General features: G+C 59.0%; 1 protein-coding gene across 2 annotated transcripts in view; it reads left to right on the top strand.

The window, feature by feature from the left end:
- The window catches only part of CAPZB (capping actin protein of muscle Z-line subunit beta), a 125,885-nt gene that overhangs the window by 110,769 nt on the left and 1,725 nt on the right, over nucleotides 1–13,391 (top strand). The window contains exons 7-9 of one of the 2 annotated variants that reach the window (XM_059376437.1): nucleotides 9,473–9,538; nucleotides 10,216–10,292; nucleotides 11,454–11,566. In XM_059376437.1, the coding sequence (XP_059232420.1) occupies nucleotides 9,473–9,538; nucleotides 10,216–10,292; nucleotides 11,454–11,556 (246 nt within the window). In that variant the 3' untranslated portion in view covers nucleotides 11,557–11,566. The remainder of the gene's footprint in view (nucleotides 1–9,472; nucleotides 9,539–10,215; nucleotides 10,293–11,453; nucleotides 11,567–13,391) is intronic. The other variant, XM_059376438.1, reaches the window with a different exon arrangement.

Raw genomic sequence — 13,391 nt, 5'->3', positions numbered from 1 at the left:
GATCCTGGGATCATGACCTGAGCTGAAGGCAGAGGCTTAACCCACTGAGCCACCCAGGCACCCCATGGGAAAGGGCTCATTGTGAGTAACAAGATCCCCTGGGCACCTGGGTGGCTCTGGAGTAACTTCAGGAACAGAAACCAGGAGCCCGGCAGAAGATGGTCCCAAGGTAGCTCAGGAGATTCCAGAGATTTGGGGAGCCATGAGCCAGGAACTGTGGACTGAGACCAGTAAACGTGAGGAGTGTGTTTTGCTCATCTGAATGGATGTGTGTATTTCTTACGGGTCGGGATGTCCCCGCTCCCACGTGCCTCTCACCAGTCTTCTGCTTCGGTGTCCTTACTACCCCGTGTCCAAGGTGTCCCCTCCACGTATGTCTCAATTGAGCTACGAGCTGGTTCCCCCAGAGCAGACTCCTCTTACCTTCTGGTTCAGGTGCCTTTCAGATGCTCCTACGTGTCTGCATGTAGGAGCCCTGACTGCCCGGTCCCAAGGGGTAGCCTTTGCCTGGTGCTCATGCCGCACGTTGTAGTGTCTCTGTGGGAAGGGAGGAGAAGGCACAGACCCAGGAACATCTGGTGTCCCTGACGCCAGCCGTGGCCGCAGCACCATGCCCTGGAGAGCACCCTCCAGGGGAGGCTCCCCGGGCCAGTAGTGTATGACCTCACTGTGGTTCCTTTGGACAGCAGATACCTTTTTATTTTTAAGAGTGTACTTATTTATTTGACAGAGAGAGAGCACAAGCAGGGGGAGGGGCAGAGGCAGAGAGAGAAGCAGACTCCCTGCTGAGCAGGAAGCCCAACACGGGGCTCCATCCCAGAACCCCGGGATCAAGACCCAAGCTGAAGGCAGACACCTAACCGACTGAGCCACTCAGGCACCCTGAGCAGATCCCTTTTTTCTCTTTTTCTTTTTTTAAGATTTGAGTTATTTATTTGACAGAGATCACGAGTAGGCAGAGAGGCAGGCACAGAGAGAGAAGAAGCATGCTCCTTGCTGAGCAGAGAGCCCGATGCGGGGCTCGATGCCCGGACCCTGAGATCATGACCTGAGCAGAAGCAGAGGCTTAACCCACTGAGCCACCTAGGCACCCCATGAGCTGTTTAAATGAGATTAAAAACTCAGTACTTTTAACACCTGTATTTGATAGAGTAGATGGTGAAAAGGATGAATCTGGTGACTCTGCGGGTCTGTAGCCTAGTCTTGGGACGTGGCATGCATTCAACGAGCGCAGAGCAGGTGTTTTGTCCACGAGCCTGGGGTGCCCGTCGGAGCCTTGGACTCTCTGTGCGAAGCCTCCACTGCCTCTGCTGAGTCAGAGTGGCCCGGAACCACCAGGGATCTCGGGGGTCCCTGTCGCTGGCCCCCCATGCAGGGCTGTCCCCACTCCTCCCGGATCCAAGGCTGATGCTCACTGGGGCAGATCCCATCATTCTGTGTGGACACAGGCCCTTGGCCTCCAGGAACCACTGGCCGGGGAGGGCAGCCGAGCCCCCAGGCCACGAGCTCTACCACCGCCCGCCTCCCCCATACCCTGTTACCTGGGCCCCAGTGGGAAATTCTAAATCCATATCCAGAGATGGCTTCCTGCCCCACTTAGCGTTCCCAACTATTTACAGTTCCATCAGTTGACGGAGACCTGGACAAATACTTCCTGGTAGTTTCAGTCAGAGCCACCAGCCCACGGCCAGGGTCACGTCCAGCTCGCCGGGAGCAGCACCTCCTGCCGAGCCCCGTGGGCCTGTTTGGACCACCTGGTGCTCTTGGGCTTTGATGAGGAAATTCATGCTTCTCTCATGATCCTGACGACCAGTCCCGTAACTCATCTGAGGTGCATTGGTGCTAGGCTGCTTTCCAAGGTCCGTAGCTGTGAGAGGAGAGGCAGGGCAGCGGCGGGGAAGGCCGGTCTCGGTTAATGATGTAGGGCTTCGGGGCAGATGGGCAGTGCGAGTTGTGGGATTAACCATGTGTCCCAGGTGCACCTTGGGGAAATGTCTGGTTACTTTGGATGGGAGACGAAGGGCTTCCAGGCAAGTGAGCAGAGCGGTGGCAGTGTGTGAACATGCATGGGGCAGGGGGAGGTCTCTGTGCTTTGACGTAAGCAAAGTAGTATTGCCTTTCCCCTGTGACAGTGAGGAGACCAGCATTTGAGCCCTGAAGTGATCTCCTCATGGTGATTTATTCACTTGGAGGCAGAGCCACAATTTGAACCCAGATTTGTCTGTCTAGGAAAAAAAAATTGGGCTTCTTCCCACCACACTACATTGTTCTGCTCTTTGTCCCATGCCTGACATTTGGTAGGTGACTGGAGGTTTGCACAGAAGTGCGCGGGGCGGTCCGCTCAGTGTGGCCAGGACGCCCCACCCCCACGGGCACCTCTCCACCTCCAGCTGCCAGCCAGGCCCTGGGAACAGACACCCTGAGTTGGGGGGTCTTGTGGAGGGACCGGCCTCGCTGGGGGACAGCAACCCCAGCCTCGGGGTGCCTCCTCCACTGGACTTTCAGTAAAGTCAATTTTTCTTTTGGAGGTAAGTTGGCCACATGAGACCACGCTCACCACCAGTGGTGCTGGGGCTTACTAAGATGTTTAGTCAGGGGACGCCTGGGTGGCTCAGTCGTTAAGCCTCTGCCTTCAGCTCAGGTCGTGATCCCAGGATCCTGGGATTGAGTCCTGCATCAGGCTCCCTGCTCAGTGGGAAGCCTGCTTCTCCCTCTCCCTCTGCTTGTGTTCCTCTCTTGCTGTCTCTCTCTGTGTCAAATAAATAAATAAATCTTTAAAAAAGAAAGATATTTTAGTCAGTTGAACAATCTGATTAGATTTCTGTTTTCAGAAAATGGCTCTTTGGGGTGTCATGGGGGGAAGTTGGCAGGGGGAGGGAACTGTTATAGTCCTCCAGGAGCGAGGTGACTCGGGCCAGATGGAGGCGGTCCGGAAGGGCTGGAGGGGACAAGCCTGTAGCCAGGAGGTCGGTACATGAGCTGGTGTTGGCCTCAAGGAGGGGAGGGGACAGGGCAAGAGACATTTTGAGGTAGGGCGGGCATGGCGTGGGTGGGCCTCCACCGTGTGAGCGGTGGGATCAGAGGTGGCTTCCTCATTTGAGCTCGTCCCATCGAGCAGTGCTCGCAGCGACCAGACCCGGGCTCTCCCTCTGGCAGGTAGGCCTCAGCTGCCTCGTGTGTGTCTGGAAGGAAGGACCCACGCCAGCAGGCACCGGCCCTGTGAGCCGGCCTGGCCATGGTCAGGAGCACTGCTCCGCAGAGGCCCCCTGGGCTGTTCCCTCCGCTTCCCTCTTCCCCGCACCCCAGTCTCCCCAGCTGTCCCTCTGCCGCTTCCGCTTCGGAGGCTTTGTCGCTGGCCCTTTCCCATCTCATGAGGTGGCTGTGAGTGTAGGGTCGGACAGGGAGAGCTTTCTCTAAATTGTTGGTAAATTTAGGGCACCTGGGCGGCTCAGTTAAGCATCTGCCTTCAGCTCACGTCATGATCCCAGGGTCCTGGGATCGAGCCCAGCATCGGGCTCCTTGCCCAGCATCGGGCTCCTTGCCCAGCAGTGAGTGAGCCTGTTTCTCCCTCTCCCTCTGCCTGCTGCGCCCCCTGTTTGTGTTCTGTCAAATCTTTTAAGTAAATAAATTCTCGTAAATTTAACAGTGACTTGGGAATTGAGCCACACATGTCCCCTCTGGTCGTGACCCCCAGGCTGCAGCGGCATCCCCGGGGGCTCCGACCGGGTGCAGCCCGGCCTGTGCGCCCTCAGCACACTCACCCATCACCACCCCTTTGGCCCTTTCTTCCCTCCACCCCTACGTAGCGACGTCTCCCTTAGGGATGTCAGCTGGAAGGCAGGTAACTGAGGTGTTTGGGCAGATCTGTGCGGCTGGGGCGGCTGGGGAGGAAGGGGGCGCGGCGGTCTTTGTGGGAGCGCCTCACAGCCAAATCCTGCAGTCCTTCCGCGGGAGGAGGGCGGAAGGTGCCCGTTGGCGCCATGCCCCGCCGGCCCCAGTGGGAAGGCTGTGGAGCAAGTAACAGATGTTGCAAGCCAAGTACCAACATGCTGGAAAGGAAGTTGCGCTGAGAGGTCACTTCTCCTGTGTGACAGCTGGAGACGCGGGAAGGCGGCAAAGGCCGTAAATCTCTGGAAGGAGACCCGAGACTTCCGATTTGGGGATGGGCCCTGCAGGTGTTCGTTTGATATTTTTTTCAGATTCTAAATATTTAGAAACGAAGGTGGAATGTTCTGTCGAGTTGGGGGATCAGGCCAGTCCTTGGCCGGCTGTACGCTCTCTCTGCCTGCTCCAATGTACTCTCCCCGTGACAGAGAGACTCCCGCAGGGCCACCTGCCCGTGTGTCATGGCCGGGAAATGCTCTTTGACTCGAGCTTGGCGCTCGGTTTGGCCAGCCCGGGCGGCACGTTCTGGTGTGGGGAGGAGGCCCACGGCCCTCTTCCGGATGTGGGGGAGCCGGGCCTAGGCCCAGGGAGTGCTGTCCTGCTGGGGGAGGCACAGCTGCAGCCGGCTCCTTGTGTGCCGGGGGGTGGCCTGCGCAGGGATGAAGGCCGAGAGCCTTCTAGGAACAGCCAGGCCGGAGAGGAAGGCACTGGAGATGCGAAGAGGGGGGCCCTGAGGGGGAGGCACGGGGCTGAGGCAGGGATGGTCACTGTTCGGAATTTCCAAGCCCTGGATTGTGCTTTGTCTTTGATTTTTCCGGTAAAGGATGTACATGGGTGTGAGCAGAGAGGTCTTGTGCAAGAAAACAAGTTTCAGAATTGCCGAGACGTGGTTCAGTGCTAGCCTGCCCCCTTCCCAGCTGTGTGACCTGGACCGTCCACTTCCCTTCTCCAAAACTCTGCATTTTCACCATCAGGCTAATTATGCCTATTCGGAGACGGTTGCAGAGAAGAAGGTCCGCCTGGACTCCTGGTCTGTGCTCAATCAGAGCTGCTTGTGCTGCTTCCCCGTGCCTCACAAGCAGAGACTTTCTCGTCTTCTAGAATATATGTAGTTTTAGGCTCAGTTAAAATTTCCCTGGACTGGGCAAACTGAACCTTCCTTGAGAGGCTGTCTGACCACTGTCTTCAACTTGACAGCAGGCTAAGTCCTGGCCCCCAGGCCAGCTCTTCCTAGAGCGCAGGTCAGTAACCAAGAGGACAGGACAGGAGGAGCCCCAGGAATGGAGCTGCCGTCCCGCCGGGCCCCGTCCTCAGCGCCGTGCGAGTAGTTCCTCCTTCAGCAGAAAGCAGAGGCCTAGGCAGGCCCGAGGCCCTCAGAGTGGGAACCATGGCGCCGGGGCTGGCTTCCCCCACCCTCTGGGCCGTGCCTGCTGGGAAGCGCTGCAGAGCCAGGGGAGGGACCGTGCCCTCCTTCTGAGGAAGACGGCCTGCTTTCCAAACACTTGCCATGTCCTTCCTGTCTCCAGGCCACAGAGAGAAGGAGAGGGAGGTGCTTGATGGGGACAGGCGGGCTGGGCTCTGACTTCAGACGTGTTTGGAACCACCTTGTGGAACATCTGTGCGGCCACAGCACATAAAAATGTTTTTCTCTGGCAGCCACTTTTATAAGGATGTAATAATATATGCATTGCAAAAAGAGGCCTATTTTTGGTGGGTCAGCGTTTCCAGCAGGCTGGTCCTGACCAGGCGTGGAGGGAGTCAGCACGGCTGCCCGGGAGGGCGCCGTGGAAACGTCCGCGTGTGCCAAGGCCTCCGCCCGCACCCGGCCCACGTCCTCCTTCCCTTCCCTGGTCCCTGCCAAGTCTTGCCTTGGGTTCAGACCCCCTGCCTCGAGTTTAGAGCCCCCCGCTTCCCTCCCAGGGAGTCCATCTGCTCGCAGAGGAAACCAGGTGTCCTTACCTTTCCCCTGTCCGTCCCCAAACCCACCCCAGACCTTTCTACCTTCAGGCGATGAGTGGTTTCGCCACGTCAGTTCATTGGAAGGTTGATTCTGGAGCACAAAGACGATAGCCAAGAGGTTGAATTGCTGATGTGACTTGACCTACCCTGATGGCCCGGACCCCTTTGCCAGCAGCCTGGGCCTCCCTTTGGACTGTGGAATCCTCATTTAAAATGGGGCCCTCAGTGGGGACCTGGTTGGCGTAGTCAGTTAGGTGTCCGACTCGGTTCAGGCAGTGATCTCGGGGTCGTGGGATTGAGCCCCATGTCAGGCTCTGCACTCAGCACAGGGTCTGCTTAGGATTCTCACTCCCTCTGCCTCTGCCCCTTCCACTCACGTGTGTGCACGCTTTCTCTTTTTCAAATAAATGTTTAAAAAATGAATGAAAAACAAAGTGGGCCCCTGTGAGCTCAGAGGCTCATCGCTTCCCTGAGATTGCCCAGATCCTGCCCCCCCGCACTGAGCTGGGGAAGGTGCGGGACGTCTCATCGTGGGAGCACATGATTTGTCTGGGTCCCACCCCCCAGGCTTCTCCCTGCCCAGAGGAGCAGCTCTCTGAGCTGCCCTCAATCTGGGCACAGGAACCATTTCCAAGGCAGGAGGGGGGAAAAGCACCTACTCCAACTACTCCTACTCCTGGTGGCCAGAAATCCCTTTTAAAAGTGGGTAGATGAAGGGGCACCTGGGTGGCTCAGTGGGTTGAGCCTCTGCCTTCGGCTCGGGGCATGGTCTCAGGGTCCTGGGATCAGGCCCCACATCGGGTTCTCTGCTGGTCGGGGAGCCTGCTTCTCCCCCCCCCCCCCCCCCCCGCCCGCCTCTCTGCCTATTTGTGATCTCTATCTGTCAAATAAATAAATAGAATATTTTTTATAAATAAATAAATAAATAATAAAAGTGGGTAGATGGAGCACCATCCTTCCTCCCGAGCGTGCGCCAGCTTTTGTCCAGCTTGCGCACTGCGCCTGTCTCAACAGCAGGGTTTGGCTAAGGGCATGTGTTCCGGCAGGTCCCTTGGGATGGCCCAGGGTGGGGGATTTCGGAGACCTGAAGTGATGGGGAGTAGCTGTCACTTCTGAGTTCAGGAGCTCTCACTGCTGTTTGGTAGGGACTCAGGTAGTCTCTGAGGGTCAAGACTCCCCAGGATCACTGGTCCAGGGGCACGGAGGCAGGGCACATGGCCCATTCTTGCCCATTTCTTGAGGTCAGGGTGTTCGGACCTTTGAAGCTTTGCCCGTGGGTCTCTTCCAGCCCGGCCTCTAAACTGAGTCCGGCCCTGCAGGCGTGGCTGTGCCAGGCCGGTACTTCCTGAGGGCTGGAGCCCGCTGCTGCAGCATCGTAGTGGGACGCCACCCCCGACCGGGCCCCGGCACCAGTCCTTTCCCCAACATTGTGGCCGCACAGCACGTGGTTTTCACGCTTGCGAGCCCTTCAGAACAATGAGTGTCTTCGCAGGACTCGGTTCCCATTTTTTACTTGGTGGGAGTCATGTCTGAGCCCAGGAGAGCGATTCACACTCCCCTCAGCCCGCCGAGGCAGGAAGAGCAAACGTGCTGTGACCCGGGCAGATGACCCCTTTGAGCTTCCATGTCCTTGGGTTGAGAACAGAGTTCTTCTAGAGACTGAGTAGAACAGGCGACTCTGTGCTTGGCCATGCTCCATGGTAGCCCATCTTCCTCGGCTCTGACTTGGACCCTCGCTGCAGTCACCAGGATGCTGAGAAGGCTCACGGCTGTGCCTTCTCCAGGTCCCACGCAGGCAGGCTGGCTCAGGGCCAGGAAGGAAGCCTGCAGGACAGCAAAGGGACAGCAAAGAGGCCGCCCTGGGGACCTGGTATCCCAGCCATGGCCACGGGGGACTAGGTGGGAACCTGCTAGTGGTGTGATCCCCTAGAGGAGTTCTCTGTACCCAGCATCCCCATCAGAATAGGAAATTGGGGCTTCTTGTGGGACTTGTCCACGATGAGCCCATGTGGATTCCTAGATTAGCGATAGCCGATTTTAGATGTGCTGACAGATGAGTCTGAACAGTCCCATCAAAACTTGTGAGGGAGCCTGCTTCCCCCTCTCTCTCTCTGCCTGCCTCTCCATCTACTTGTGATTTCTCTCTGTCAAATAAATAAATAAAATCTTTAAAAAAAAAAAAAAAACAAAACTTGTGTGAGTCAGACGGTCGGACCCAGGGTTAAATTCTGACTCTCGTCTTCCTCATTTCGTGAAAGCGGGATCAGCCTCCGCCCTCCTCGGGCATTCGGCCCCTCCTGGGCGCGGGGTCCTTTTTCAGGGATGGCTGACGGCTCCGTGGAATTGGACGTGTCCAGCCCTGCGAACCTCATTAGTGAGAGTGACTTGGGTCTCTCCTGTCATCTGCTCGCCCATTTGGGGCCTCATCTCACTCTTAACTGGGTCTTTTCTACCATTTTTGGCCTGATGATCATTCTCCCTAATGGAGAAGAGAAGTCCAGACAGGTGAGCCGCAGCAGCAAAGCCTTGAGGCTCTGAGCCTTGGCCACACTCCCCGAGCAGCCGCCAGGGTCTCCAGCCTCTGAAGCCCGTTCACTGGCCCAGCTCGGCCATGCACTCTCCACATGTCCGAAGCCCTTCCGAGCTCTGGCCATCCCGACACCACCGTTCCTAGCTCTTTGTCCTGTCTCGAGATGACCTGTTTCAGCGTCAGTGTTTTATTTCAAAGACAGTTCCGTTCTGTAACTGAGCATTCATGGGCTCACCGCTCTCCTGGGCGCCCCTCGAGGTGTCGACAGGGGAACCTGTCCCTAAGGGAGCGACCTGTCCCGTGAGGGAAATAAGGCTGATGCAGAGGGAGAGGTGGGGGGTCCCGCACCTCCTGCATAAGGACACAGGTCAGGGATCCTGTCCCTCTCCCCCCGCCCCACCTGCTGCCTCCTATTAGTACTTTCAGTAAAACTTTACCAGAACTTTAATAGTTACAATTATTGGGTCAGACCAAACCCTGCCCGAGACTCGGCTTGCTGGGTCCCACTCGGTCCCAGTCTAGGCATCTGGGTTCAGATTCTTCTCTTCCAGCCGCTCCCGGGCCCACAGCCAGCCCGGCAGACTGTGCAGTAAGAAGACTCTGGCCTCGGTTCGGCCCTCACTGCCTGCGGCACCGCCTAGCTGAGCCTCAGTCCCCCCAACCCGCCCCCCTACTCTCTCCGGCTGCTGGATCCTCCCTTTGAAGCCGCCATCGCAGGGCAGTGGAGGCGTGGTGAAAGCTCCCCTGCATCCCTAGCCGGTCCCCTGCCAGCATGGTCCCTTGTGCCCTCCGTGCAGCGGCCCTGGGACTGGGAGGGTCATCATGCTCCCAGCAGGGCAGCAGCAGAAGACCCTCTGCCAGGGTGGGACCTCTGGGTCTCTGCCGGCTGAGCTGTTTAGGCCCTAAAGCTGCAGTCCTGCGTGCTTGGGGCCCAGCTGGAAAGGTGGCCTTGTACCTCCCCCAGCCAGCTCTACAGCTGGCAGCAGGAGCAGCTGGCTCTTGGTACACCCCCAGAGCGCATGGTGCTGGAGGCAGAGGCTGCCCTTTGCAGGGAGTGCCCGGCCCTCTGACATGGAGGAATGCTCTTCTCTTTGGCAGATGGAGAAAGATGAGACCGTGAGCGACTGCTCCCCGCACATAGCCAATATCGGACGCCTGGTAGAGGTGAGTGGGCCTCGGGGCTTGGGTCACTCCTGCAGTGTGGGCCGTTCTGCCGCCGAGGCCTGAGTGCGGCCTGCTGGCCTTCTGCCTGACTGCTTCCAGCCCTGTGGCAGCCTGCAGCGCCTGTCACCTTTGTCGTGCTTCTCGGGTTTTGCTCTGTTGCCCTGGGCTCATGCTCTGAGCCTTCTGATGGGCACGCAAACAGGGCTCTGCTAGTTAGCCACCCCCTCTCCTGCCCGCGCAAGGAACCCCCTCCTGCTTCTGGAAGTCTGCACTCCAAGGCCATGGGCTCAGATTGCAGTGGCCTTTGCCTTACCTTGGTGGGGGGGGGGGGGGGGGGGGGGGGGGGGGGGGGGGGGGTGGGGGGGGGGGGGGGGGGACTTGGGGCGTGGTGATGTGGTTTAGACTGGCTCCCATCGAGGTCAGCATTGGCCTCCAGCCCCTGAGTATTGGCTTCCTGGTGCCTGAAGCCTAGGAAGCACTCAGCCTGCAAATTGGTGGGGGCGGTCCTCGGCCTCTGGGGGGCTGGCTCACCTGGCTTTGGCGTGGTCCTGTGCCTCCCCCCTGTGGTCGCAGTGGGGACTGCAAGGGTGGGCTGGTGGGCGGTGGGGGTGGGGGGGGTAGAGTAATGGGCCTCAGCCTGCTGTTTGCCATCCTGTCTGACTGGCATCCCTTCCCAGGATATGGAAAATAAAATCAGAAGTACGCTGAATGAGATTTACTTTGGAAAAACAAAGGACATCGTCAATGGGCTGAGGTAACGTACCCCAAAGCATAAGCTTCGGAACCAAAAAAGGTGGATTAGAGTTCCAGGTGTTCGACGTGGTAGTCACGTGGCACTGGGCCTCAGGTTCCTCGTTGGCGCCCCTGGCACCTCATTGGTGCCCCCACCCCGTGGGGTCGTTAATGCAGATTCGGAAAGGTCAGACACCTCGTACGTAGACGCTGGTTCCTACCCTGCTGTTTCTGTTTTCTGGGGACTCTCACTTGGACAGCCACTGGTGCCCTCGTGCCTGGAGTCACCCCTCAGTCCCCTGCCGGGCCAGTCCCATCTGCGGCATCTGCCTGGACCTCCCCACGCGTGAGGGATTGCAGCCCCCTGAGCAGCCTGGTCCCCAGCTGCCCCTCCCCACCCATCCTGTGCCCTCGGTTCTGTAGCGTTGGCCCAAGTGAGCTGAGAAGGGCTTTCTGGATCTTCAGAGTCCACGGGGTGGACAGAGCAGAAGGCCAGAGCCCCTTCCAGCGAGGGGCGGGGGGAGACAGGAGAGGTGGCGGTGGGATGAGCGCCGTTCGCCCGAGTCGAAAAGCGAAGAGCTCAGACAGGTCTCCTCTCCAGGACGCTCATGCAGTCAGAGAGGCAGGCATGCCGCAGGGGTCAGATGGGATAGCGTCTGCCCCACCACAGTGTGAGGCCAAGGTCTGGTGCGCTGCCCTCAGCATCCAGCACCCCCCCCCCTGCCCGAGCCTGTTTCCCTGTGTCAGTCTCTCCTTTTGGGCCAAAAGCGGAGGTAGGGAGCAGTTCAGGGGGCTGCCTTGATTTGCAAATTCCCCCAGGAGACAAATTTCTAGTCTCCTTCTCATTAGAGTTTAAAATAGCGAGGAGCCCCCTCTGCATCTGCATCTTTCCAGTTTCCCACCTGCCAGCGGAGACATGCGGTCTGGCCCCTGGTAGGTTTCCCTCCCCCGCTCCTGCGGCATCGCTGTCCTGTGGTCACGTGGGGGCCAGCGCGCCATCCTCCAGGAGCCCACTCCCCGCAGCGGGGGGTGGGCGTGAGTACCTTCAGCATCGGGCTCTGCGGCTCCCCTCCGTGCGCAGGGGGCTGTGACGACACCGCTCTGGCCCCGCGTCTTCAGCAGCCACCTGCTCCTCGGTGTGTCCCGCCACCCCGCCGCACTCACCTCTGACCACTCTCTGTAGATCTGTTGACGTAATCCCCGACCACCCCAAGTTTCAGCAGCTGCAGAGGGAGCTTTCCCAAGTGCTGACCCAGCGCCAGATCCACATCCAGCCTGATAACTAAGCCGTCACAGGTACCCTGCCTGAGAGGCGTGAGCACCTGCCCCACTAAACAGGACTCACTAGCCCGCCGCCGCCCCTGGACCGGCTGTGGCCACGCGGTCCCTTAAACCACCACTAACCCCCTGTGTGTTGGCTCCCGGCCGTGGGCAGCCACGTTAATGTGCCGATGCGGCCCCATGTAACACAGACCCGCGTCACGTGTGTGCTGTGTGTGTCTTGCACTCTAGGCAGGGCTGGGTGTGGGGCAGGGAGGGGGTTTTGGCTCTGGAAGAAGCCCAGTCTGGGGATTAACCCTGCCTCTCCAGCAGAAGCTACTTGTCTACACCACTTGGGTTGGCCACAGAGCAGGGCCGTGTGCCCGGCCTTCTGCAAGGCCACTGCCCCAGGACAGTCTCCCCGAGCCCGCGGTCTGTGCGCCCAGGGTCTCGGGCTTCCCCGCCCAGCGTCCCAGAGGCCATAGAAGCCTTCTTGGTGGGAAGTGGAATGTGGGCGGCCACGACTTTTGAAAGGGGCGTATGGCCCCGAGCCTGAGGAGAGAGCACAGAGCAGAGGTTGAAACCCCCCGGCTGGGCTTGCTGCACCCCTCCACCCCCCACCGCACCCCCAGAGCGGCTGCTGCTGGAGCTTGGACCCGCGTAACCTGTGCCTAACACGCTGCGGCCGTCCTCATAAATGCCTCACACTGACGAAAGGGAAATAGTCTTGCTTGTTGAGGACAGCCGAGAACCACAACTTAAGCTTGGACAGATACAGGTGTCTGAAAGCCATCGGAGTCCCAGGAGGGGCTTGGAAGGCCTGTGGGGCAGGGCTGCAGAGCGCAGGGCTAGGGGATTTCTGCCCAGGGACTGGCCCCTGGGGGCCTGAGCCAGAAGAGGCTCAGCAGGATTTCCAGTGGGTCGGGGGGTGGGGGAACACCATTTATGGAACCGGGCGGCAAGGCTACTCTGCATTCGTGGGACTTCCGCATGTCCGTCTGGCTTCACACCGGGACCATGACATTCCTGTCACAGCAAGAGAAAACCTCCCTTTTGAGGCGTGCCACGGTAGTGCAGTTTTCTTCCCAGCCCTGCCGCGTTGGCGGGGAGGTGCTTCTAAAGTCTTCTAGATCCCTGCCCTTGGTCAGTCCCGTGGCCACCACTGGAGGCTTTCTGTCATAAACCTGCCCCTGCAGTAGTGGGCAGCTGGCACTCCAGGGTTCCGGGACGTGTACTTCCCACACTGGTTTGATGTGGCTTAGCAGTGACCTTTCCAAGCTCTGTCCCCTAAATGAGTTCTCGGTCCTTACACCTCCAAGCCATTCTAAGCCCGGTCTCCCGTCTCTTACCTGATTCTCACTCTGGTTCTAACTCTGGAACTTTCTCCCTGGTGGGGGTTGAGGGCTGGGCACAGCTCTGCTTGGCTTCTCCCTCCAGAAGAGGCAGCACCCGCGCCAGCCAGGATGCTGAGCGAGTTGCCACGGCCTTCCGCGGGGGGCTTTTCCTGAAGCACGAAGTGGACTGCCAGGGCTGGTGCCGACCCTTCCTTTGCCACCGTAGAGCCAGGGGCCACCAGGACAGGTGTTCAGAAATGTTAAAAAATGACAGCACTCGTGAGAGTTTCTAGCGGCGCGGGGATGGTCTTGCCTGTGCCCTCTGGGAGCGTGGGGAGGCCACTTCCGGTGCGTGTCCGGGAGGGAGTAGCCAGAACTGAGCTGGGGATGATCCTCTCCTCGGCACTACTTGACCCATTCGGGGACGTTGAGGATTGTTTTTTGGCCCCTCCTTCCCACCCCTCCTCATGGCCAGCGCACACGGAGCCTGGGATTCCTGAGGGGCCTGATGTCCGCACTTTTCCCAC

The sequence above is a fragment of the Mustela nigripes genome, chromosome 14 (assembly GCF_022355385.1).
Source record: "Mustela nigripes isolate SB6536 chromosome 14, MUSNIG.SB6536, whole genome shotgun sequence".
NCBI lineage: Eukaryota > Metazoa > Chordata > Mammalia > Carnivora > Mustelidae > Mustela > Mustela nigripes.
The sequence above is the reverse complement of the archived record's forward strand: the minus strand, read 5'-3'. Positions and strand labels throughout refer to the sequence as shown.